The following is a 23744-nucleotide window of genomic DNA, read 5'->3' on the forward strand; positions in this document are numbered from 1 at the left end:
ATGAAGAAGAAACGGCTGTGTAATCCGTATAATCAATGTTTTCATCGATTTATCAAATCCCACTGCGCATGAGTCGATGTTCTGTCGCTCTTGTTGCGTCATCAGCGCGCGCCTTCGAGCTGAAAGGAGGACGCAGTAAATTGACCTTCTTACCTGCTGGTTCTGAAGTCTAAAGCGAACATTGAATGTTTTTCAGCGGCATTATTTGATTTTCTGTTTGATCAGACACACGCGCAGCTATGCCTACGGTGGAAGTCCCGACGCTGGAGGACCTGAGTGTGCAAGAGGTGAGAACACTCGCTTTGCATTTTGTCGAAGAATCTCGTATTTGGCACTAAGATTGCTGTTTTCCCGTTGTCAGATAAGTCGTTTGACTCAACGTTTACAAACAAATCTTTAGTCACAGATGAAGGTCTCGAGTATCCTGGAATGTTTGACTTAAAAAAAAAAAAAAAAACTACAGCGGTACAAAGATGGTATGCTTCTGATTGGCAGATCGTCGTCACGTGACAACCTCCGTGCTGTCTGATTCATAATTCATTTTAATGTGTAAAATATTTGTATACATGATTGCATATAATGACACATCATAACAAATCATAACATTCAATAAAAACAGCTATTAACAATTAAAATCTGGTGGCATTCATTATGCTATAATACAGATCATAATTTGCTTTAAAAATATCTGTACTTGAGGATAAGACCGCTTCAGGTGGCAAACTATTCCAGATCTTTACTGCTCGATTACTAAAGAATTCTTTCCTCACATTTAATCTGGATCTATTAACTTCCAAGCACAATTCATGACCTCTAAAGCCAGTATACCTTCTCTATTCAAAAAATACAGTGGGGTCAACATTCTCAAAGCCATGCAAAATTTTGTATATTTCAATCAAATCACCTCGAGTTCATCTGTCTTCAAGACTTGTGAGACCAAGTTGCAAGAGCCTATCCTCATAAGACAAATTTTTAAATTCTGGAACCAACTTAGTGGCCCTTCTCTGTACTTTCTCTAAAATATTTTTGTCTTTCTGTAAATATGGTGACCATGCCTGCACACAATATTCAAGTTGAGGATGAACAAACGTTTTGTATAAAAGAAGAAAGGAGTCTTTGTCAATAAACAAAAAGGCCCTTTTTATCATCCCATGAATTCTATTGGCCGTAGCTGCCGAAAGAGCAATATGGCGGGAAAAGGATAAGTCCTTAGAAATCAACAGTCCTAGGTCTCTTTCTTCTGAAACCGCTTCTAATGTTTTTCATTCATAAAATAATCGTAACATGGATTTTTTTCTACCAACATGGAGAACTTTACATTTTCCTTCATTAAACCCAAGTAACCATTCTTCAGACCAAGCTATGAGACTATCTATGTCTGACTGGAGGTGTTCCCCATCAGCTAAAGAAAGGATGGGGTGATACAACTTTGTGTCATCAGCGAAAATTTTACAATTTGACTTTATTGCACATGGCAAATCATTAATAAAAAGCAAAAACAATATCGGCCCTATGACCGATCCCTGGGGGACACCACTGGTGACCTTCATCCAAGAGGACTTCACACCATTCATACAAACTCTCTGTTCCCTGTCACTTAAGAAATTTTCTATCCAATTACAAAGTCTTCCTTCTATACCGTACTTTCGCAGTTTATAAATGAGTCTGGCACTCGGCACAGAGTCAAATGCTTTACGAAAATCAAGATACAGGGCGTCAAAGGGTAAGCCCTCGTCAGACATTTGCATCCATTCTTCAAGAGTAACAAGTAAATTAGTGAGACAGGATCTGCCCCTTCAAAAACCATGCTGATTGTTCGAGAGCACTTTTTCTATAAAGATTACAAGCTTATCTCGAATGATTTTTTCACATAATTTGCAAACCTCTGATGTCAGACTCACAGGCCTGTAATTACCTGTTATGATCTTTTCACCTTTCTTGAAAATGTGGGTCACATCGGCCCTCTTCCAAGTGTCAGGAAGTCTACATTGGTCAAAAGATTGTCTAAGAATGCAAAATAAGGGTAAATAGATGGCCTCAGCCAACTCTTTAAGAACTCAAGGATGTATTTCGTCCGGACCCATTGACTTATTAGCATTCATCTGAAGCAACAACTTTTTCACGTCTTCAGGTGAGAAAAATATGTCATCTAAAACATGATGTTCAACAGTTTGACCATAAAAATTAAAGGGATCACATACTGTTTCATAAAATTTCATTTCATAAAATCATTAAACCAGATCAGGCTTTTATCTTCTTCATTCACAAAGACCGACTGGAAAAAACGATTTAACTCAACAGCAATTTCTTCATCATTATCAATAATCATGCCATTTTCATTTTTCAATTTTTCGATAGTAAACCTGTTTTTAGTCCTATTATTTACATACATATAAAAAGCCTTGTGGTTCTTTTTGACCCTTTTGCAGAGATTTTTTTCAAACTCTCTTTTTGCTTCCCTGGTTTTTTTATTGGCAGCATTTCAGGCCTTAACATACTCTTGATATCTAGCGTAAGATTTCGTTTCCTGATATCTTTTAACGGAAAAATATTTCTTTCTGATAGCCCTTTTAACGGAAACATTTAACCAGGGTGGATTGATCTTGCCGCCACTAGTTATTTTTACAAAAGCTACACATTCCTTAACAGCAGTATTAATTTGCCTATGAAAATACTCCCATGCAACATTCACGTCATTTGTAAGTACACAAGACCAATCAGCATTTTTCAATAAATTACAGAGGTTTTCGTAATCTGCTCGGTTATAATCATACCTAAATAACTCACGAGTACATGAATGATTGACCTTAATATGACAGTCCCAGGTTAATACGCTGTGATCAGCATTACCAGTAGGACATCCAACATTAACATGCTCTACTGCAACCGGCGAGGAAGAAATGACTAAGTCTAAACAACTTGGGGAATCAATCCCTCTCTGTCTAGTAGGCTCTAGCACATTCTGACATAGAAACAAATCACAGATTTTATCAAAGAATTTCTGTGCAAATGAGTTTTCACCTTCATTTACAAGGCTATTCTGCCAGTCTATACTTGGCAGGATAAAATCGCCATTTATCAGCAGCTTACCTTTACAAATTCTACTTGCAATATCAAATTGTTCTAACAGACTCATATTGTACTCATCACTTGCATCTCCTTTTCTATAAACAACACCAAGTAGACTGTCATGGCAACCATCACTCTTCATCCAAACCCACAAGGTGTCTTTTAAATTCATGTTATTCAATACATTGCATAATTCAACATCTATATGGTCTCTCACCATTAGTATAACGCCACCTCTGACTTCAATTGTATCTTTACGTAAAAGTTTAAAACCAGGTATGATTAAAAGACAATCAGGTATATCACATTTTAACCAAGTTTCGGTTCCAAATATAATATCCGGCTTCTCCTCACTCACACAGAATCTGAACTCATCAATTTTACTCAGAATGCTCTCAAAATTAGCAGCCATACATCTAACCGTGTTAGATGTTAGGCTATCACAGTCTGAGCTAATTGCAGCTGAAGCCCCAGCAACCCCTGATTGTAATGTCACAACAGGGTCATGATGTGTGGCTGCTTCCTATGCTTGTACGTTTGCTTCTTCTCTTCGTACAGTCCGGTTGTTGGTAACAACCTTAAAGTTCCGTATGATGAGGTTCCGTTCTCCATTTTGTTTCCTTCGTTTCAACTCATTGCGTGCTGTTCTGTTCTTGTCCCTCTGTGACTGAGTAAGGTCAGGGTTCACGAAAACACTCTTGTGCCGGTCAGTTGTTGAGCATCAGAGAGACTTTGCGCTCGCCAGAAACTGTCACCTTACATCAGCATTGTGAAACCTCACACGGACAGGGCGGGGTTTGCCGTCATTCCTGATCGCTCCCAAGCGGAAGACGCCATCGATATCCTCAGGAGATAATCGGATGTCAGCATTTCCCTCCCGAATCTCCTGCGTCTCCCGCGTCTCCTGTCGCTACCTTCGTGTTGGTCATAGCTACGTTGTTGGGGATGCCATTTTGCCCACGAAGACACTCATAAAAACACACACCTTCTTCATTCAATTGGCGGTTCTTGCCTCTCTTGCAACGCATACACGTGCCCCTCCTGTTGCCAGGCATGATGCTGGTACAGTTGTGATATGAATATTTCTTGCTGGTATGACAGGAAAACAAAGCGGAGCACAGCTGGCGAGCCCAAGCCGAGCCCAGTAGCCAGCTAGCCTTAGCCTGCTAGCTTCCTGCTCGCATTAGTTTGAAGACCCGATGAAGACGATAAAAGTCCAAAAAACTTTTTTAAACTTACTGGTTCGAAACTTCTCAAACAGGCACTAGGACCGGCTCCCTCGCTCGACTCGTGTCTGGCACAAGTCCACAATAATCCCAGAGACGCAGACAGCAGTCCAAAAGACAAAAGAGACAGAATTCCATGAATTCATGAATCTTAAATATGACCACGATTGATTGATTTTTATTCGTATAAAATGTAAACATGTGTAAGATAATACAGTATAAAACATATTAAATAAACATGGACACATAAATATACAGGGTAATACAAAAAAGCATAAATCGTTCGTTTCCATTGTGGACTGATTTTGACATTGTAATGACTGAAACCTGAATAAACTACAGGGCTTATTTGAACTTTAGAATGCTTTATTAGCAAAAATAAATAATAAAATAAAATGACTTTTTATAACAATAATGATAATATTCAAAAATATTTATCTTAACAAAGCAGTACAGTTTAGTCTGCAATCTATTTAGATACAACTGCAATCAAATTATTTGATTGGGCCTGACTGTATTATTCCCCACTAAGGGGTAAGGGTATGATGTGGCAAAAAACAGTGTAAGGAAAATTGGTGGGGAATAATGCAGGTGAATCTGTGATTGACCATTCGCAGTCTTGGGAGTGCGCATTGTGCTCTAGGGATGGGTCAAGACCAACACCCCAAAGGGTTGAGTGTGAATCAACATCAGGCCTCCTGGAGGAGGTGAAACTGAGACCTAAAAAACAAGTCTGATCTTATATTCTGGGCTATGTTTCTTTTTGAAATTCACTCTGCAAATGACATTTTTGTGATTGACGAGACCAAATTTAATGACACCAGATTATTCACTCAGTGGGCATCCACTACCTATCCTGCAGGTGGTATTGAAGTCTAGGTGGTGATATACATGGAAAGCCAAGTTGCTTTTACAGTTGATTTGGTGCCTTAAAGTTTGCCAGGTGAAAAAGGATGTGGCTGTTTTAAAACCTGTCATACAGTCTGTGGTCAGACCATATGATTTGGCTGTCGAAAGAAGCTACGATCACTGCAGCTGCTGCGGGTGTGAACTTTTTTGTCTTTTCCTCATACTTTGTAGAAGTAAAATAAGTCTGTTAATACATGTGTAACTTTAACATGTTCATAATATGTAATGAGCCCCCACCAGTATAGTCAAACCACACTGGTAGTGCAAACTGTATACATCCATAAAATGATTTGATGTATTGACAGCATTGTGAAACTTTCTTAGAAATCAAAGCTGACATTGGAATATTACGCTTTACGTTGCATTGGCTCAACATCTTGGAGTGCGCCAATGCTGTTAGTGTCTCAGTTTCCATTCTAAACAAATCCCTGGCCAGCAAACAGGAAGAAAGCTGTTAAATCATGTCATGTATTTTCATTTCTTTCTTTATTTGTTAATTCACAAAAAATAAGTTTGCATCATGTGAAGCAGATCTGTTGTTTTTTATCTGACCTGTTGTGTTCTTTCAAATGGAGTCATCATCACAGCCTCAATAAAACTGTTAACCACATGATATCCTTGTTTTAGAAGACGACATCTGGAAATACTTAATTCTTTATTGTGGGAACTGATTGTCAATAAATGCAGTCCCGCTTTGCCCTATCGCCATCAAGAAGAAAAATATAACTTATTTCAAAAGCTGATAGTCCTTTCTGCAGTTATTTTATCAGCATCACAGTGCTCCATTTATTCATGATCAGCATTCACCACAGCCATCCGTTGTCTCTTCAGCACTTTGCTAATGATGAAAATAAATCCCATTAATGATCCACCAAGACAAAACAAGTATGTTAATTACAGTGTTGGCAACAATAGCGTATGAATGGATGAGCTTAGAGAGGCAGGAGTGTGACATCATCATTTTGGAAAAGTTCCATACGTTCTGTGTCTTTGTGCTGATGTAACCAAACCCGATTATTATTTCAACATATTCGTCCGAACCCAGCCTGACCCGTTTGGGTAATGCATGCTCAGCAACAGTCCAAGATGGTGGCAGAGCTTCCACAGCGCAGCTATAGTGGCTGTTGTCTAAAACGCATCGGCGCATCGCCTCTTGGTCCGGAAGCTCTTTGGTGTAAGGCTGATCGCGTCAAATCTCAGAAGCTCAGCAAAGTGGGTCCTGGCTAGTACTTGGATAGGAGAGCTCTTTGGAAGACCGGGGGCTGTGTGTGTTTCTCCAGGTAAAACTGGAATTATGTGAGGAAGGTGATCCAGTGTAAAACCTATGCCACATCAATGCAGATCTGTGCTGGATCCGCCATGGCAACCCTGAACACAACAGGACCAGCTGAAAGGCAACAACCACAAGATGATGATGATAGCATTCATTGTTTTTGAGTTATTGCATTAAACTTGAGGGGATGCATTCATTCGTTCATTTATATTTTCACTCAATGCATTTTAGAGAATCCATGCCTAGGCTTTTCAAAACAACAGCCCCAACCAGCCCCAACCAGTCCCAGCAGAAGACTGCCCCTCCCTGAGCCTGGTTCTGCTGGAGGTTTCTTCCTGTTAAAAGGGAGTTTTTCCTTCCCACTGTAGCCAAGTGCTTGCTCACAGGGGGTCGTTTTGACCGTTGGGGTTTTACATAATTATTGTATGGCCTTGCCTTACAATATAAAGCGCCTTGGGGCAACTGTTTGTTGTGATTTGGCGCTATATAAAAAAATTGATTGATTGATTTCTTTAAATTGTTTTAACACTGTAATATTTCTGGTTATATTGTTGTATCATTCATAATTTAATGTCACTCAAAATTTAATTCTTAAAAAAAACACCTTGACCTAATCTCATAAATAGGTAGAAAGCATAAACACGAAGATTTCACAGAAATATTCATAAACGGTACACAGTGCCTCTGCACTGTCATGGTGTATTTATCACATTTGTTGTTTTAGCTCGATTTAAAATCGCACTCTGCTTTTGTTTTTCTGTCCAGGTGAATGTGTCATCAGCAGTACTGAAAGCTGGCGCCCACCACTATGGTTTCCAGTGTGACAAACCTAACAAGGAGTTCATGCTCTGCCGCTGGGAGGAGAAAGACCCTAGAAAGTGCCTAGAAGAAGGGAAAAAAGTCAACGAGTGTGCACTCAGTTTCTTCAGGTAACATTGATGCCATTGCTAAAATGTAATCTAAGAACATTCTAGAGATTAGCAGTAGGGTTGAAATGATTAGTCGAGTAACTCGAATAATTTGATTACAAAAAAATGTTCGAGGCAAATTCTGTGCCTCGAAGCTCTGTTTAACATTGTAGTACATATGCCAGGCCTGTGTGTGGCACTGCAACGTCCCCAGAAAAAAAAAACAGAAGAGCATGCGCATAAGCTGTGTAAGAGCTAATCAGTGTAGCGCCAAAAGCTACAGCTTTCCAACGTGACACACAGAGAGTATAATAAAGCCTTTTAAGAGAAAGAGGGTCCACGCTGTTCATCTGAAATAGCTTACTGCGCATTTCAAGTGAAGCAGTGTGTTTGTCTGTTTTTAAAAACATATCAGTTCGGCTACTCTACGTGGGGAGTGGCTATTCGCCCCGCGGCCTGCTGCTGTCTCTCTCTGCCCAGTGTGAGGGGCTCAGCACTCCCCTCACACCGGGCGAGTCACAGCTCCGTCCCCGGCCACACTAACATGCAGTCTCTAAAAGAAGATCCTCTCTGCAGAAGTCCACTCTTTCTTCTGTTTTGCTCAGATTCGCACTGTTTTGCTTTTTAATTTTCACTTTTTTGGGCAACACACATCACTTCACAAACACTGTAAATTAAATAAAATAATAATAATAAAAAATACCTGATTGCGAGGCTTGCATGTTCAACCTCCAGCTGAAATGCATCTGCTGAATCAGACAGAAAGAGGGATTAAAAAAAATTCACACAGGGACCCAGTCCATCAACCTTAAAAAAGAAGAAAAAAAAAAAAAGAACTTTAACAATGGTTAAATTTTACAAGTTGGGGAAAAAAATAAAACAAAAAACAGCCACATCCCATTGCCATTTCAGCAAAATGTCAAGACTTTGGCCGAACCATGGTTGGGTAAATCGACTATTTGTGCCTTATTTAGCCGACCATTGGACGAATGCCATTTTGACATGACTTTGCGGCCCCGGCCACCGGGCAAATGGACTCGGCCCTCTATGTGCACTTTAAGTCAAGTTTTCATCGACAGGTTGCAGAGTGAATTTATCACTGTGGCTTTTGTGGAAAAGCTGCACTCCAGTGCCCAGTTTTCCCAGTGTCAGGGGAGTGCCAATTTTGGGTTTTCCACCATTTTGAGGTCTTTGTGGAAGGCAGATTACACTAGATACACCAAAACTGCCACAATTTCCCAACTCTTCACCAAATGTTAGCAAGGCATGAGCAGTTTCAAAGCTGTGAGGCATATAAGGAGCTCATTATTAACGTGCAGAGTTGGTAGAAAACACCATTTTCACAATATGTGAAAAATTCACAAAATTTCCAAAGGCTGTAACTTCAAATGTTTGCAAGATACAGACCTAATATTTGGCATTTCACCATAACTTTGTAATAGGACGAACATATCAAACTGACAGAACAGAACTGAGGGGTGACCTGGAAGGCTCTGGGTGACTTAGATGGAATGATCCAAGAGTATTCACAGCACTTCATTTTTTCCACATTTTGTTATGTTACAGCCGTATTCCAAAATGGAGTAAATTCATTTTTTTCCCCTCAAAATTCTACTCACAACACCCTATGACAACATGAAAAACATTATTTTGAAATTTTTGCAAATATATTAAAATTAAAACAACTAAGAAATCACATGTACATACATGTTCACACACTTTGCTCAGTATTTTGTTTATGCACCTTTGGCAGCAATTACAGCCTCAAGTCTTTGATGTGATTTCTTATTTTTTATTTTTAATGAATTTACAAAAAACTAAAAAAAAAAAAAAAATTCCCCCACATTGTCATTATGGGGTATTGTGTGTAAAGTTTTGAGGAAAAAAGGAATTTCATCTGTTTTGGAATAAGGTTGCAACATAACAAAATGAAAAAGTGAAGTGCTGTGAATACTTCAGTTTGGCAATTTCAGCAACAAAAATTTTGTTTTTCCCTTTTTAAAAAAATAAAAAAATAAAAAAATGTTGTCTTTCATATATTCACCTTTTCTGTAAAATAATGTAAATATATATTTTTATTACCCAGTTAATTATACAGTAATTGGAAGAATACTTGATGACTACTATAGCTGTTAGTTGCAGCCCTAATTTTTTCTTTTTTTTTTTTTAATCTAAAAATTTGAACTTGGCCAGATTCTCCACTAAATTTCTTGTTAAAATGATGAGATATTTTCAGACTTCAGGTGTGGAAATGGTGCATAATAGTGCCACCAACATTCCAGTGTGCTCATCAGTTAGTATGTAGAAAGCGCCTTTTGTAACATACCTGTACAGGTTTCTTTTTACCAGAACAGCCAGTCTGTATGTCTGTATTTATATGAGATCCCATAAAACAACCACAGTTTTTTTTTTTTTTTTACTTGCACAAAATGAATAAGTTGGCTATGGAGGTTGTTGTCTCAATTAAACTGCCACTAGGGGCAATTTGAGGAAGTGATCTGGGGTATTTCACTCAGGGTCTGTGTTTATCGAAACTTTTTGACAGAGCTTTGGTTATGACCCGATGCCTGTGTGGTTAATAAGGTACTTTTGTGTGTGCTTTTCGTTACCCAAAAACACACCACCTTTAATTCTAAAAGCACAAACAAACAACCAGCACTCTGACCTCCGAGAGTTTCTATGAAGCAGCAATACCTCTAATTATTATAATGAGGACATATTTGAAAAAGTTGTAATTGCTGCTGCCTGGAACCTGTTCTCCCCCTTCTTATTGGTATCCACCAGACACCTTTAGAGGCAATTTGTTTAATGTCCACATAGGGGCAATAGATTTTCATTGATAACAGGATTTTCTTTTTTTAATTCATAAAAGCTGGCATGTCTTAAACCATAATTTGTAGCTTGAGAATGACACTTTTTTTCTTTCTAAATTTGAACAGGTCTCTCTGTCTCTCTCTCACTCACACACACACACACACACACACACACACACACACACACACACACACACACACACACACACACACACACACACACACACACACACACACACACACAAGATGAGCTTTGAATAATTAATCAGAATAACCTCTTTAACAATACATTTTAAGGGGTGTAGTCCGAATTAACTCAGCACTAGAGGTATCCTTCTGTTTTAGTTTGAATCTTGCCTATTTAAATATACTCCACATTTGTGTTTGAACTGTGCATTGTAGGCAAATCAAGGGGAACTGTGCTGAATCCTTCACTGAGTACTGGACGTGTTTGGATTACACAAGCATGATGGAATTTCGACATTGCAGAAAGCAGCAGCACGTTTTTGATAATTGTGTCCTTGAAAAACTGGGCTGGGAGAGACCTGAACTGGGCGACTTGTCTAAGGTGAGGCACAGTTATAAATTGGCGAATGAGCCCCTGCACCCTTTACCACATTTAGATAGTAGATTATACAAATAACTAATATTTATGAGTTCAGTGGTACAAATATTTCATGAAGTGAAAGCTGGAACATACCATTCAACGAGGTATGTTCCAGCTTTCACCTCATGAAATATTTGTTCCATTGAAAGAATGTAAAAACATTTATTATTTGCTTTATATAATGACTAAATCCTAGATCCTTGTCATTTGATTGTTTATTAATTTATAAACAACAGAAAAGGAACTTACATTTTGGTGTTCCACTCCTGCTAAAGTCCAAATTGTGACGTGTAGTCCAGTGATGCTGTGCACTGACGTCGGACTTCCATAAAAATAAAAAAAGACTTTGTGTAGTTCCTCAGTTCAGCCAAAAATCACGTCAGCTTTTCATCTGAACAGCTCTTCATGCATCCAGACGGCTTACAGTGGAATGGATTTTGTGTGTGTGTGTTACAAGAATTACCAGCATCAGTTAACTCAATCAAATCATAGTCGTCACCCCGCATGCGAGCTCACACACGCAACCGGGTCGGTGCTTGTGCGTGTGTGTGCTACCAAAAAAAGACTATGTGCATCCTCAGTGCAGCAAAAAAAACAAAAAAAAAAACGTCAGAAATTAGTCCAGCTTTTCATTATTTCTTCCTGCTAACAGCCTCCAGACAGTACAGTGGATTTGGTGTGTGTGTGTGTGTAGAGTGCAATTGTACCAAACATATGGAACCAAATTTGCACTTTTGATGCAATACAACACAAATGGGACGAATTAATCCATGTCATGTGACATACAAAGCACCAGTCAAATGACAAGGATCCACTCAGCCGTTATAACTGCTTAATGTAAGGTGTCCTGGGATGAGCAGAGGCCTAATGGGCTGGGTAGGACTTATGCAGTCACTTATGTTACATCTGGACACCCAGCTTTGACACGGGCAAAGTATGTTTGTGTGTGTGTGTTTTGGCATTTTGACAACTAAGCCACTGAAAGCTCTGCTCATCTTTTACTAGGGAAATCCCTTTCCCCACAATTTTCTGAACAGGATACATGAATGCTATTAAAGCAACTTTAGTAGAGATCTAAATAGGGTTAGTAATAGAGCAAACAAATTTTGTTACAATATATTTCCCCCATATTTATTGGTAAAAATATTTATTACGGTTGATGGCTTAGTGTTTAGTACTGTTGCATCACAGCAAGAAGGTCTGCACCTGTTCCTTTGGGTGGAACTTGCATGTTTCCTGCATGGGGTTTCCTCCCGCCATCAAAAATCATGCTCATTTAGGGTCTGGGTCCTTTTTCTGCCCCTTGACCAAGGCAGCTTCTCTACATCTGGATTTGGTCCCCCGGCGCTGGACTGTGGCTGCCCACTGCTCCAAGTAATTAGATTGTCTCTAACTGTAATTAGGACGTGTTAAATTCAGAGGACAAATTTTGTTGTATGTACAGTGGCAGTAACGGCATTTCATAGAATTTAAAAATGCTGTCACTTTCAAGAACCTGATAATGATTCAAACCTGAAGAAACTGTAGGTTTATTGGTCAAACGGTCTTTTATTACATTTTATTTGTATATAAGATTAAAAAGTACTAATGAAATGAATGTTATTATTGTGGCAGGAGTGCATGTCATTCAATTTATTACATTTATATAACGCCAAATCACAACAAAACTGCCTCAAGACGCGTCACACAAGTAAGGTCTAACCTTACCAACCCCTAGATCAAGCACACAGGCAACAGCGGTAAGGAAAAACTCCCTCTGATGATTTGAGGAAGAAACCTCAAGCAGACCAAACTCAAAGGGGTGACCCACGGCTTTTTACCCCCCATTCTAACATTTACAAGGTTTTTACAAAGTCAGTCCAGCATTTTATTGTAAAGGGACAGGAGGTGTGACTGTTTCACTTTGTGTTGCTTGACTGTGACTTCAGTGTGAAAAGGTTTTGCCAGTCTGTTCAACACAATGGAGCTTCTGTGTTTTTATTTTATTATTCTGCTAAAAATATAAGGCAGCTGCAACCCTCACTTGGATAACAATTTCCTCAGCTTTAGAGGATGCTGCTGGGTCACTTTCACAGCCACTTTTTGTGCCTCTTGACAGTTCTGCTTTCTTAAAAAAAAATATTTGATGCTGTTTCCAGAGCTTTCTATTTGCTCAAACCACTTGTAGGAAATGGTTGTGCATGTTGATGTGCAAGTTAAAAAGGTTGGACGTTGTTCTCCCATTTATTTCTTTAATAAGCTGTTAGAGCTGTCCATATCAAGGATACATGTCCAAGGCTCGTCGTTGTTATCATTGTACATTATATTGACTGTTTTAACTAAAACACCATTTTCCATCAGTACATTAGAAAGAATGGAGTAGAAATGAACTGGCCATATATCTTTAGAAGTTTTGTGCCACTAAAATAGGGTGTGGTTGTTTTGTTTTGTATTTTCCCAGAACTCTTTGGACAGCTGCCCCACTGACTGTAATGAATTATCTTCCTAAACAATTAATAATTTTTGAAAGATCGTGAAAAAGAATCAATTATCATAAGTGAGTAGGGCACTCAGAGGCTCGATTGCCAACAATATTGCAAAAAGGAAAACAAAAAAACCCCAAACAAAAAATTTCACCCTATAATACTGGATACATACACACATTTTGTGGGTCAGACATTATAGGGTTAAGCTTTTACCACATTAAATTTCTGACCTCTGTAAACTTGCCAGTTAAGCGTTAGTTGTTTTTGTTTTTTTTAAAGGTGACAAAGGTGTCAACCACCCGGCCCGTGCCCGAGAACCCATACCATTCTCGAGAACGCCCTGAACCCAACCCAGTGATTGAGGGTAAACTGGATCCTGCCAAACATGGGTCGAGAACGTATTTCTGGAGCCCGTGAGCAAGCTCCACAAAGGTGTTCAGCTCATCTTGCAAAGCCATGAACTCTGTCCAGAAACACCCGGAGACGCTCAGCTGTTGAAATTCCTCAGGTGCAAGTGTGAACATTAAGATTGTCCCTGGTTGGCGTGAGGTCTGTGTGTTTGCTTTTGGACAGGGCACATGAACATCCACGGAAAGAAGGACGGGAAGAATTTGACATTAAGTTGATGAATCTATCCAGCTTTCCACTTATGTAAATGTAATCAGCAAAATAATAATAAAAATATAAAATAAAATACCTATGCTGATTCACCCCCCCACTTCTTCTTCTTCTTTTTTCTCAGGTTTTATGACTAATTTGTCTCAGCTCTGATTATAATGAATTTCTTAGCTCCAGGCAGGTCATAATTGCCAAAATGATACTAAACAGTTACTTTTAACACTACACCACCACTGTGTTTGTACATCTGTGTTTTGTCACCGTGTGTATTGTCAGACTTATGGCGTCTGGGGTTGGAGGTCAAGGTTCAGGTCACTCACTACCTGTAGCCAGAAAGAGCTGCTTCTGCTTCCTCCTTTTCTCCCAGCTCACTTCCTGCCTTTGACCTGCAATGGAAGAAAACTCGACAAGTCGTTACAGAGATGGACGCAAAGTGTACTGTGGTGCAGACACACACGCACACCAGTACTCATGACCTTAAGTGAAAGGAGAGGTGAACCCAATTCAAAGACAAACTGGCCTATACAATGAGCCTATAATGTCTTTATCTTCATTATGACCAGTAAAGCTGCACTTATATGACATGTCTGTTAGTTAATAAGGTATCTTAAAAATTCATTAAACATTTCTATCTAATAACCCCCCAATTAAAAAACAAAAAACCTTTAACATCAACAAGTAAGGAGTTTCTAATTAATAATAAATTTAGATATTCAAAATTATTGAAATTTCTTTATAGAATCAAGGCTGAGTCAGACAAACTTAAAACTTTTGTACTCTAAGGTTGATTGTGCAAAAATGATAATTGCATAGCCTTCATGGGGTTGTTAGCACTTCATTGGCATGAAGAAAAAAAATACACACACACACACATATATATATATATATATATATATATCCAATCAGAGTAGAGCTGCACAGTGACGTCAGTGGCTGGTCTCTCCAAGACTTCTTTGTTTTGTGTGTTTATATACGTCTCTCATATGTTGTTTTCCATTCAGCTGCTCCCGGTTTTTCCTTTGGGGTCGCCACAGCGGATACAGCCAGATCCGCATTGGTAATTGGCACAAGTTTTACGCCGGATGCCCTTCCTGACGCAACTCCAGTTTCACCTGGAGAAACACACACAGCCGCTGGTGTTCCAAAGAGGTCTCCCATCCAAGTACTAACCAGATCCTGCTCTGCTTAGCTACTGAGATCTGATGGGATCAGGCTAACACAGAGCAGACCAGCTGCATATATATACGTCTCTCATATATTACATAAAATCTAGCAAAAAAAATAAACACTTCTAAAACTGAAAATGCCATTTTTGGGAAGTAATAACAGCTCTGAACCTTTTTGCAAGACATTTTGCGGATGTTAGCATGGTGACGTCACAGGCTAATAGCAAGCTGCAAAATTCATTGGTGTGGAAATATATCTTCTTTGTCATATATTATGTAGTGAGAAATAGACACTTCTAAAACTGAAAATGCTGTTTTTGTAATCTGATAACACCTCTGGAGTCATTTACAAGAAATTTTGCGGCGTTAGCATGCACGCTAACTTCTGCTAACTGCGCTTGGTTTCAGTTCAGAAGGTTCCGGGTTCAAATCCCACCCCTGCCACATTTTTCCATGTAATGTGGAGTTGCGTCAGGAAGGGCATCCGGCGTAAAACTTGTGCCAATTCAACATGCAGATCCACCTTGGATTTGCTGTGACGACCCCGAGTGCAAACAAGGGAGCAGCCAAAGGGACTTACTAGCATGCACGCTAACTTCTGCTAACTCAACGTTAACTTCCTATGGAGTTGAATTTTCTCATTAATGCCAGCAAATTGACAGAGGGTGATCTACAAATAACCATTGATTTGCACAACTTACACTCTTGTCAAAAGATTATGTACACGCACATGCAAGGCCTCCTGCAGATGGTGTTAAAATGTAAATATTGCTTTTGATTGATTGAGGGGCTTTATTGAACATGTAAAAATTGTATGTAAGACAATAGGATGTTAATTAAATAACTGCAAATGATAACACAGTGCTCATACGACAGGGTATTTTAGCAAAATGCAGAAGAGCTGCTACTTTTCTGAATGGTTTACAGCCTAATTAGTAACAGCAATCATGATGGGTAAGTGACCATGTTTTACATTTATGATCCTCAGCTTTTCTAAACTGTAAAATGCAGTGAGTGAATGAATAATTGATACCTTCCAGTTTGTTAATGTGATAAACAATAACCGTTGTCGTCTTCTAATTCTAAAACATTTAAAGGGCAGAATATGAAGATGAATGGATTAAAATTGAATGACTTTAATGCACCAGATCAATTCAAAAGCAAGTTTTACTTTCGTATGCAGTATACCTGTTTGACACCTGCTGTACATTTGCTTGTTGCAGGGGCTGTCATCATCACATGCATGATGGAAATTAGGAGCAAAGTGGTTGAAATTACTTGAGATGATCTTAAGTGTCTTTCATCACAAAGCTTGAGTTTCCTTCTTGTGTAAAGGAGTAACTTTAATGATTATTTTTGCCAAGAAAAGCAAAGTGTAAATCATCAAGCATCCAAGTGTCTTTATTTATCTAAAATTTTTGTTAACTTAGTACAGTAATTGAATAAATATGTTGTTTTTTTCCTGCTATACTGGTAAGAAAGATGAGTTCTTTTAGTGGTTGTTTTAGTCATTTATGATTGTGTCAGTCTGTGAACATTAACTTCAAAAAGTAAGTGTATATTGATTTTAATTTTCTGAGAATAGTCAAATTTTGTGGCAGATGTGATTTTCAATCTTCTCTATATAGTGACATCGGTTTTCCTTCTCTTTCTAGGGATTTGACTGGCCTTATGACATCATAAAGCTCTGCATATACTGGATTGTGGTTACCCATAAAATTCTGACTTTGATCTTACTTTGTCTTATGATATTAACATGCATACACAGGTACAAAGCCTATCCTTTATCAGCTGATACTAGGACTAACGGTTAGCTGTTACCACCCTGGCAGAAGGGCGCTCTGTCTGAGAGCACCTTCTAATTGTAGCGGTTTTACTTTTCAAACATGTAATTTTCGCTACTGCTCCTGTATGGGGTTTTTGTTACTTCTGCAGGGACTGATGGCGATATGTGCTGTCACAGCTTTCTCATGATGTACTTGTAATAATTCCTTATGACATCACAAAAACAAGGGTTTATGTCATTTTATCAGTTTTTAAAACAGTTGTTGGCAGACATTATTTACATAAAAGGCAACCAATTTTTTTATATTAAACATTCTCTGTGGTCATAATCACTTTTATTTATTTATTTACGTGGTATTTATATTTGCAAACTTTTTTTAACTTTCACTTTTGATACTGTGTGCTTCTTACAATGCTGCTGGAACTTCAATTTCCCTGACAGTCTTCCCAAGGGATCAGTAAAGTTCTGTCTAATCTAATCAAATTTTTAATCGCATCCATGGTTTACCTGCAGCACATGTTTAAATCTCAACCATCACAGCTATTTAACATGAAAGGGTTATAATGTGGAGACATTCTCTTAAAAAACAACAACAAAAAAATCCTGTGTACTTATAATTAAAGCAAAGCAGCTCCTTGCACATTTGCTGATGTGCACATGCATGTTTTGCTGCAAGGTGTCAGTGACAGTTGTCCAAGTCCCCTGAAGGTGTCGTCTGGTCTGGAACAGAGTGACAAAGGCACCTAAGGAGGAAAAGAGGTGTGGACGGAGCAGAGAAAGGAGAGACATACAAGAACGGTGTAAGAAATACAAGAACGGTGTGAGACATACAAGAACGGTGTAAGAACTAAAGGAAAATGAGAGCGATCAAGGAAAGTGTTATCCAGAAAGGGAAAGGTGGGGAATGACGTGAGAGAGTAGACGGGGCCTCGGAGGTTGTTGGGTGGTTTGCAGTGAGGCCCCAGGGCTCGTGGCAGGCCTGTCTCCATGCGACCTGCAGGAAGCAGAGGGTCATCGTTGTTTGACACTCCACCGCCACAGGAAAAGAGCTCTGGCACAGGAAAGAAATACAATATGGAGTTTTCACAAAGCTACAGCCCGCCTGGGAGTCCGGCACCATAAAATACAACCCAGCTTCTTCAGGACGCGCGACTGTCAGAGTTTGCATTGTTCTCTTTCAACTTTGACTTCACAAAATGTTTGGAGAAGTGATGAGCACAAGCAAATGTAGAGTTGGTTATTATTTCTTCATTCTTAACCAATCAAGTGCTGGAAACATGGAAATTATGGGGGAGATAGACTTTTAAGTAACAATCACTCAAACAGATTTAAGGTGCATATATCAACTACAATGAGTTAAAATAATTAGTTACTCAGAGCTTTGTGAAATATTTTATTGGGAATAACTAGGAGGACTTGCAGTGGAGAGCATATGTCTGTCTGCCTTTTAGCCTGGTTACTGTGCTTTGACCTCGATAGCTGAACTTTGGTGCTGACCTTGAAGTGAGCATGGATTGGTGGAGCTTTCAGCCTGAAAGCAGATCTTTGATCCTGATTGCTGATCTTTAAAAGAAATTGTCAAACTTTAACCCTGATTGCTGACTTTTGAACCTGAAGGCAGCTCTTTGTTAAAGTTCCTTCATTGTGGTCTGTATCACTCTTGTTTGATCCTGCTCACTCACCTTTGAACCTGAATACTTTGATCCAGATCACTGAACTTTGATCCAGATTGCCTTCCTTTAACCTTGATCACTGACTGTTGAACCATTACACTGTTTGAGCCAGATCACTGAACGCTGACCACAATATCTAGCTTCTGATTCAGATGTCTGAACTTTGATCCTGAACACTGACCTTTGAACCTGATCACTAAACTATTATTGTTATTGTAAGCCTCCAATCCTGATTTCTGAATTTTGATCCTGACTGCCAACAGGGGTGGTGGCCAGGTGGTTAGTGCACTTGGTTTCACTGCGGAAAGTTCCTTTTTCAAACCCCACCCCTGCCACATTTCTTCATGTGGAGTTGCATCAGAAAGGGCATCTGGTGTGAAACTTGTGCCAATTCAACATGTAGATCCTCCTCGGATCTGCTGTGGCGACACCGTGTGAAACCAAGAGAGTACCCGAAGGGGCTTACTTTTTATCCTGACTGCCAGCCTTTGATCTTGATTGTTGACTTTTGAACATGATTGCTGACCTTTGAACCTGAACACTAGACTTTGTCATCATTAGCCCCTGATCCCAATTTCTGAACTTTGATCCTGATTACCAGCCTTTGATCCCGATTGCTGGCCTTTGAACCTGAACACTGATTTTGGATCCTGATTGCTGACCTGTCAACTTGATCAATAAACTATGCCCCTCATCGTCTGATCCAGGTTTCTGAACTTTGATCCTGATTGCTGACCTTTAAGCCTGAACACTGATTTTTGATCCTGATTGCTGACCTTTGAACCCAATCACTGACCTCTGAACCTGAATGCTAACGTTTTGAACCACAGCCCTGATCTTAACTTTGATCCTCATTGCTTATCTGTGATCCTGATTACTGAACTTTGATCCTGATTACTGACAATTGATCTTAATTTCTGACCTTTTTATCTTTGCTTTGATCCATATTCAAACACAAATTTAATGGTCTATTCAGTTGCCGAGATAAATTAAAATCAGTTCATTAATTCGGATGTAATTGTATGTAATCTTGCAAATAAATAAACAAGCGGACGCTGGTGAAACATAACCTCCTTGTTTGAGGCAGTAATTGATTTACATTCTCTGGAACACATTACTGATGCATTAGTTTTGTATCGGTCACACTGGAGTGCACTTTGCTTCCTTAAAACATCTGCTGCATCAGCACCAGTAAGAGGCCCCGACATGTGGGTGCACTTCATTTGACAAACTCTAAAATGTAGGTGCACTTGATTTGTTTATGTTAGTGCGGCTTGCTTGCCATTTGGCTGTGCGCTCTGCAGACTCGACATGTTGTTGAGTGCTGCTTTCATGTCTCCTGTCATCTTGTCATATTGCACAGGCTCGCTTTGAACTGCCATGCAGGTTGCAGTATGTAGAAAACCCACAGCAGCTAAGTACCACCAGGACGTCCACAACCACCACTCACAGGAGCTTCAAACAAAAAACATACAGACGTGTATATGTGCTTACAGATACTGTTGTTTTTAATAATTTGTATATTCTGAGAATTATGCAGGCATATTTTTGTGGATTTTCATAACATATTAAAATTCTGCGCAGCAACACAACCTTTTGTATTATATGAACAGTCATCACTTTGCAGCAAGTGAATGCCAATGTTCTGTCAAAACAGCATAGTTCAGCAAACCATTCATAATCTAAACATTGTTACCAAGACCAACGTGAGTCAACACAGCCACAAGAATTATAATTAAAACACATTTGGAATTCTTTTGAAACATATCTAACCCACTATTATCATTAGTAATATTTGTGACCCTTTCAGGTCTCACTTAACATTATCCACATCACCTGCAGTGTTCTGTGTTTGTGCATCTGATCAACACATCACATGTTCTAAAATGAAATCAAATATGATTAAATATAATAATGCGTGGATGTTAGTCCTACTAATATGCCATCAAAAGAGTAGAAATTGAAAGTTTTGATTGATTTAGTTGAGCCCTATTGTAATCTCTCTTTCTGTGTGTGTGTGTGTGTGTGTGTGTGTGTGTGTGTGTGTGTGTGTGTGTGTGTGTGTGTGTGTGTGTGTGTGTGTGTGTGTGTGTGTGTGTGTGTGTGTGTGTGTGTGTGTGTGTATCCATGAATGAATACTGTATGTCAGGAACAGCTTGTATGATTTCATTCATTTTGCACATGTAAATTGCTTGTGATAACATCTCAACATGACATTAATATGAAGGGCAAAGGCCAAGGATGATCAAGGTCACTGAATAGTCTGAAAAGCACTTTTTTTTTTTTTTTGGAATAACCTCTGAGCTAGTAGAGCTAGAAGAATGAATTCAAGTGCATGTGAGCGAGCAAACACAAGAGCATCTGCTGATCTACATGTACCGTCACAGTGATGTGATGTGACATGACTTTAAAAAAAAAATCAGGTTTCTGCAATAACTTTGAAACAAAGATAGCTAGGAAGATGTTCTCAAGTGCATATTAATCAGTGAACAGATTGCGACATGCTGCACAGATGTCATGTTAATATCACCATATGTGTTCATGAGAGTAATCAATGCAAAAACCACATTTTTTTGTCAGTAAACCTGTAATTAAAAGAGCTAGAATAAGGATGTAAACTACATATACATCGGAACACAGAATGTCATATTCCAATACTAGCGTGCCCAACCAGTCAATCAATTGCAGGCTAAGTTCCAGTTGATTGCATGACAAAATCTTACGAAGTTCTTTCTGTCTGCGCATGTGCAGGGTCAAACGGGCGCGAAAAGCTACAATGGAGAGCAAGGTGATGCTACAACAGCGGAAGCAAAAAAAAATTTTTTGTTTATTCAAATGGAAATCCATCTGCAATGCAAATATGGCTTTAATGAAGAAAAGGAATTTGGCGTGGCATTTCAAAGTGATTCACAAGAGCTACGATGCAAGTGTTAGATAATATCTGTGCTAATTCCTTATTTTATGTTAGTGATCAAGTATTTGCGTTTGTAATTTGTTTAGAAATGCTTGAAATCTGGTTTAAAGTTTAAACATAAGAATTAAGTTTCACTTCCATCACACATGTGCAAGTTGTAGATGAGCCAGTAAAATTGTGAGACTAAACCACACCCACTGTAATGCCCACACTGTATAAAAGTGTTGTGCAACCCACGTTCATGGTCCCTTCACAAGATGGAGTCTGTCTGTGGGGACCCGGGCCTGGTTTTAACGTGACTTTCAATAAATTCAAAATGAGGGACATAACGTTTTAGTTCTTGGACAGCGGCAGTATATTACATAAAGAGCCGGGAGAAATGACACAAGCCTCCCAGCTAAATCACCTCTGCATGCCCGAAAAGTGCAGGAATTTAGAAGTCAGCTAGCAACACAACAGTCCATTTTTACCAGGCCTAATAAAACAAATAAGGCTGGTGAGATTGTGAAAGAAGTGTTCACAGAAGCTGCAGATGTGCTCTTTACTCTTTTTAAAAATCAAAAGGAGATTGTGTCTGCTATTCAGGATGTGCAGCTATCAAGAAATTCTGTTACACCGCGATGCAAGGGAATAGCTGAGGATGTTGAACGGCAACGGAGGAATGACATTGAGATGTGAGTGTTTTGCTCTCCAGTTCGATGAATCCACTGATGCTGTGGATGTGACTCAGCTATGTGTTTTCGTTAGAATGGTTTTTGACGACGTGAATGTAAAAGAAGACCTGCTGACCATTTTGTCTTTGAAAGGACACATGAAAGCCACAGATATTTTTCAGTTTTGAGCTCCCTGAACACGTTTAAAAGCAAGTTACTCCTGCTGTCAAGCAGGTTGCAACAGTGTGGCCTGCAGAACTTTCCACACATGGACACAGAACTTAAGCGTCAAACTGTGCGGAGCTTGAGAGCGCATGCTATGATGATCAAGTGCAGAACATCTTGTCAGAATTTGACAGGTACTTTACTGACTTTGCTTCCATTGATCCTGTTGTTGTTGTGAAAGTGTAGGAACACGGACCCACAACAGGGGGCGCAAATGAACGGACAATGGAGTAAGTCAAATAACAACACTTTACTGTTGTGAATGTGCACAACGAATACAACCAATCACGGAAATGGACAACAGTCAATTCACAAAAATGTCGTGTGGGCAGGCTCGAAGATAGGAGACGCCTCTCCAAGGTAAGACCGGAACCACACGGCTTCCTCCGCCACAGGACCCCGGGAATACTGGAGCCGCCAAGTCCCGAACTCCCAGGTGGCCACTGCCTCCGCGTGTCGGACCTGGTACTGCTGGCGAGGAACAAAGAACAGTTAGATGGGGGCGCGTTTGCACCCAAGACTCCGAACAGCAGGGAAGTTACCTCCACCTCTCGTTGGAACAGTAATCCACAAACTAAGCACAAATCCAAAAGGATACACTCCGTCAGCTTTGATACGTTACCTCTCAGGTAGAAACGATATCTCGGCAATGAGGTGGAGATGCCGTCCTGCTGATATACCCCACTGATGATTTCTGTCAGCTGTCTCAGGTGATGGGTGACAGCTGTCACCTTGGCTGCTCCTGTGAGGCGGCGGCGCCCTCTGGTGCCTGGAGCCCGCACTCCAGGCAGGGCGCCCACTGGTGGTGGTGGGCCAGCAGTACCTCCTCTTCAGCGGCCCACACAACAGGACCCCCCCCTCAACGGGCGCCTCCTGGCGCCCGACCGGGTTTGTCCGGGTGGCGACGGTAGAAGTCGGTCAGGAGGGCCGGGTCCAGGATGAAGCTCCTCTTCACCCAGGAGCGTTCTTCGGGACCGTACCCCTCCCAGTCCACCAGATATTGAAAGCCCCGGCCCATCCGTCGGACGTCCAACAGCCGGCGCACTGTCCAAGCCGGCTCGCCATCGATGATCCGGGCAGGAGGTGGTGCCGGACCGGGTGCACAGAGGGGCGAGGTGTGATGGGGCTTGATCTTTGACACATGAAATACTGGATGGATCCGCAGTGAGGCTGGAAGCCGAAGCCTCACTGCGGCGGGATTGATGACCTTGAGAATCTTAAACGGACCTATGTATCTGTCTTGCAGTTTTGGGGAGGCCACTTGCAGTGGAATGTCCTTGGTGGACAACTACACTTCCTGCCCGGGGCGATACATAGGGGCCGGGGTCCGCCGCCGGTCTGCATGGGTCTTCGCCCTCATCCGGGCCTTCAACAAAGCAGAACGGGCGGCACGCCACACCCGACGGCACTTCCGCAGGTGGGCCTGGACCGAGGGCACA

General features: G+C 40.2%; 1 protein-coding gene across 1 annotated transcript; it reads left to right on the forward strand.

The window, feature by feature from the left end:
* The first annotated feature begins 98 nt into the window (after window positions 1-98).
* On the forward strand, window positions 99-13976 carry ndufa8 (NADH:ubiquinone oxidoreductase subunit A8). The gene is made up of 4 exons (XM_034192146.1): window positions 99-287; window positions 7243-7406; window positions 10601-10766; window positions 13550-13976. The coding sequence occupies exons 1-4, from the start codon at window positions 240-242 to the stop codon at window positions 13685-13687; spliced, it is 516 nt and encodes a 171-aa protein (XP_034048037.1). The 5' UTR covers window positions 99-239; the 3' UTR covers window positions 13688-13976.
* Window positions 13977-23744: the final 9768 nt, after the last annotated feature.

This window comes from Thalassophryne amazonica, chromosome 17 (assembly GCF_902500255.1).
Source record: "Thalassophryne amazonica chromosome 17, fThaAma1.1, whole genome shotgun sequence".
NCBI lineage: Eukaryota > Metazoa > Chordata > Actinopteri > Batrachoidiformes > Batrachoididae > Thalassophryne > Thalassophryne amazonica.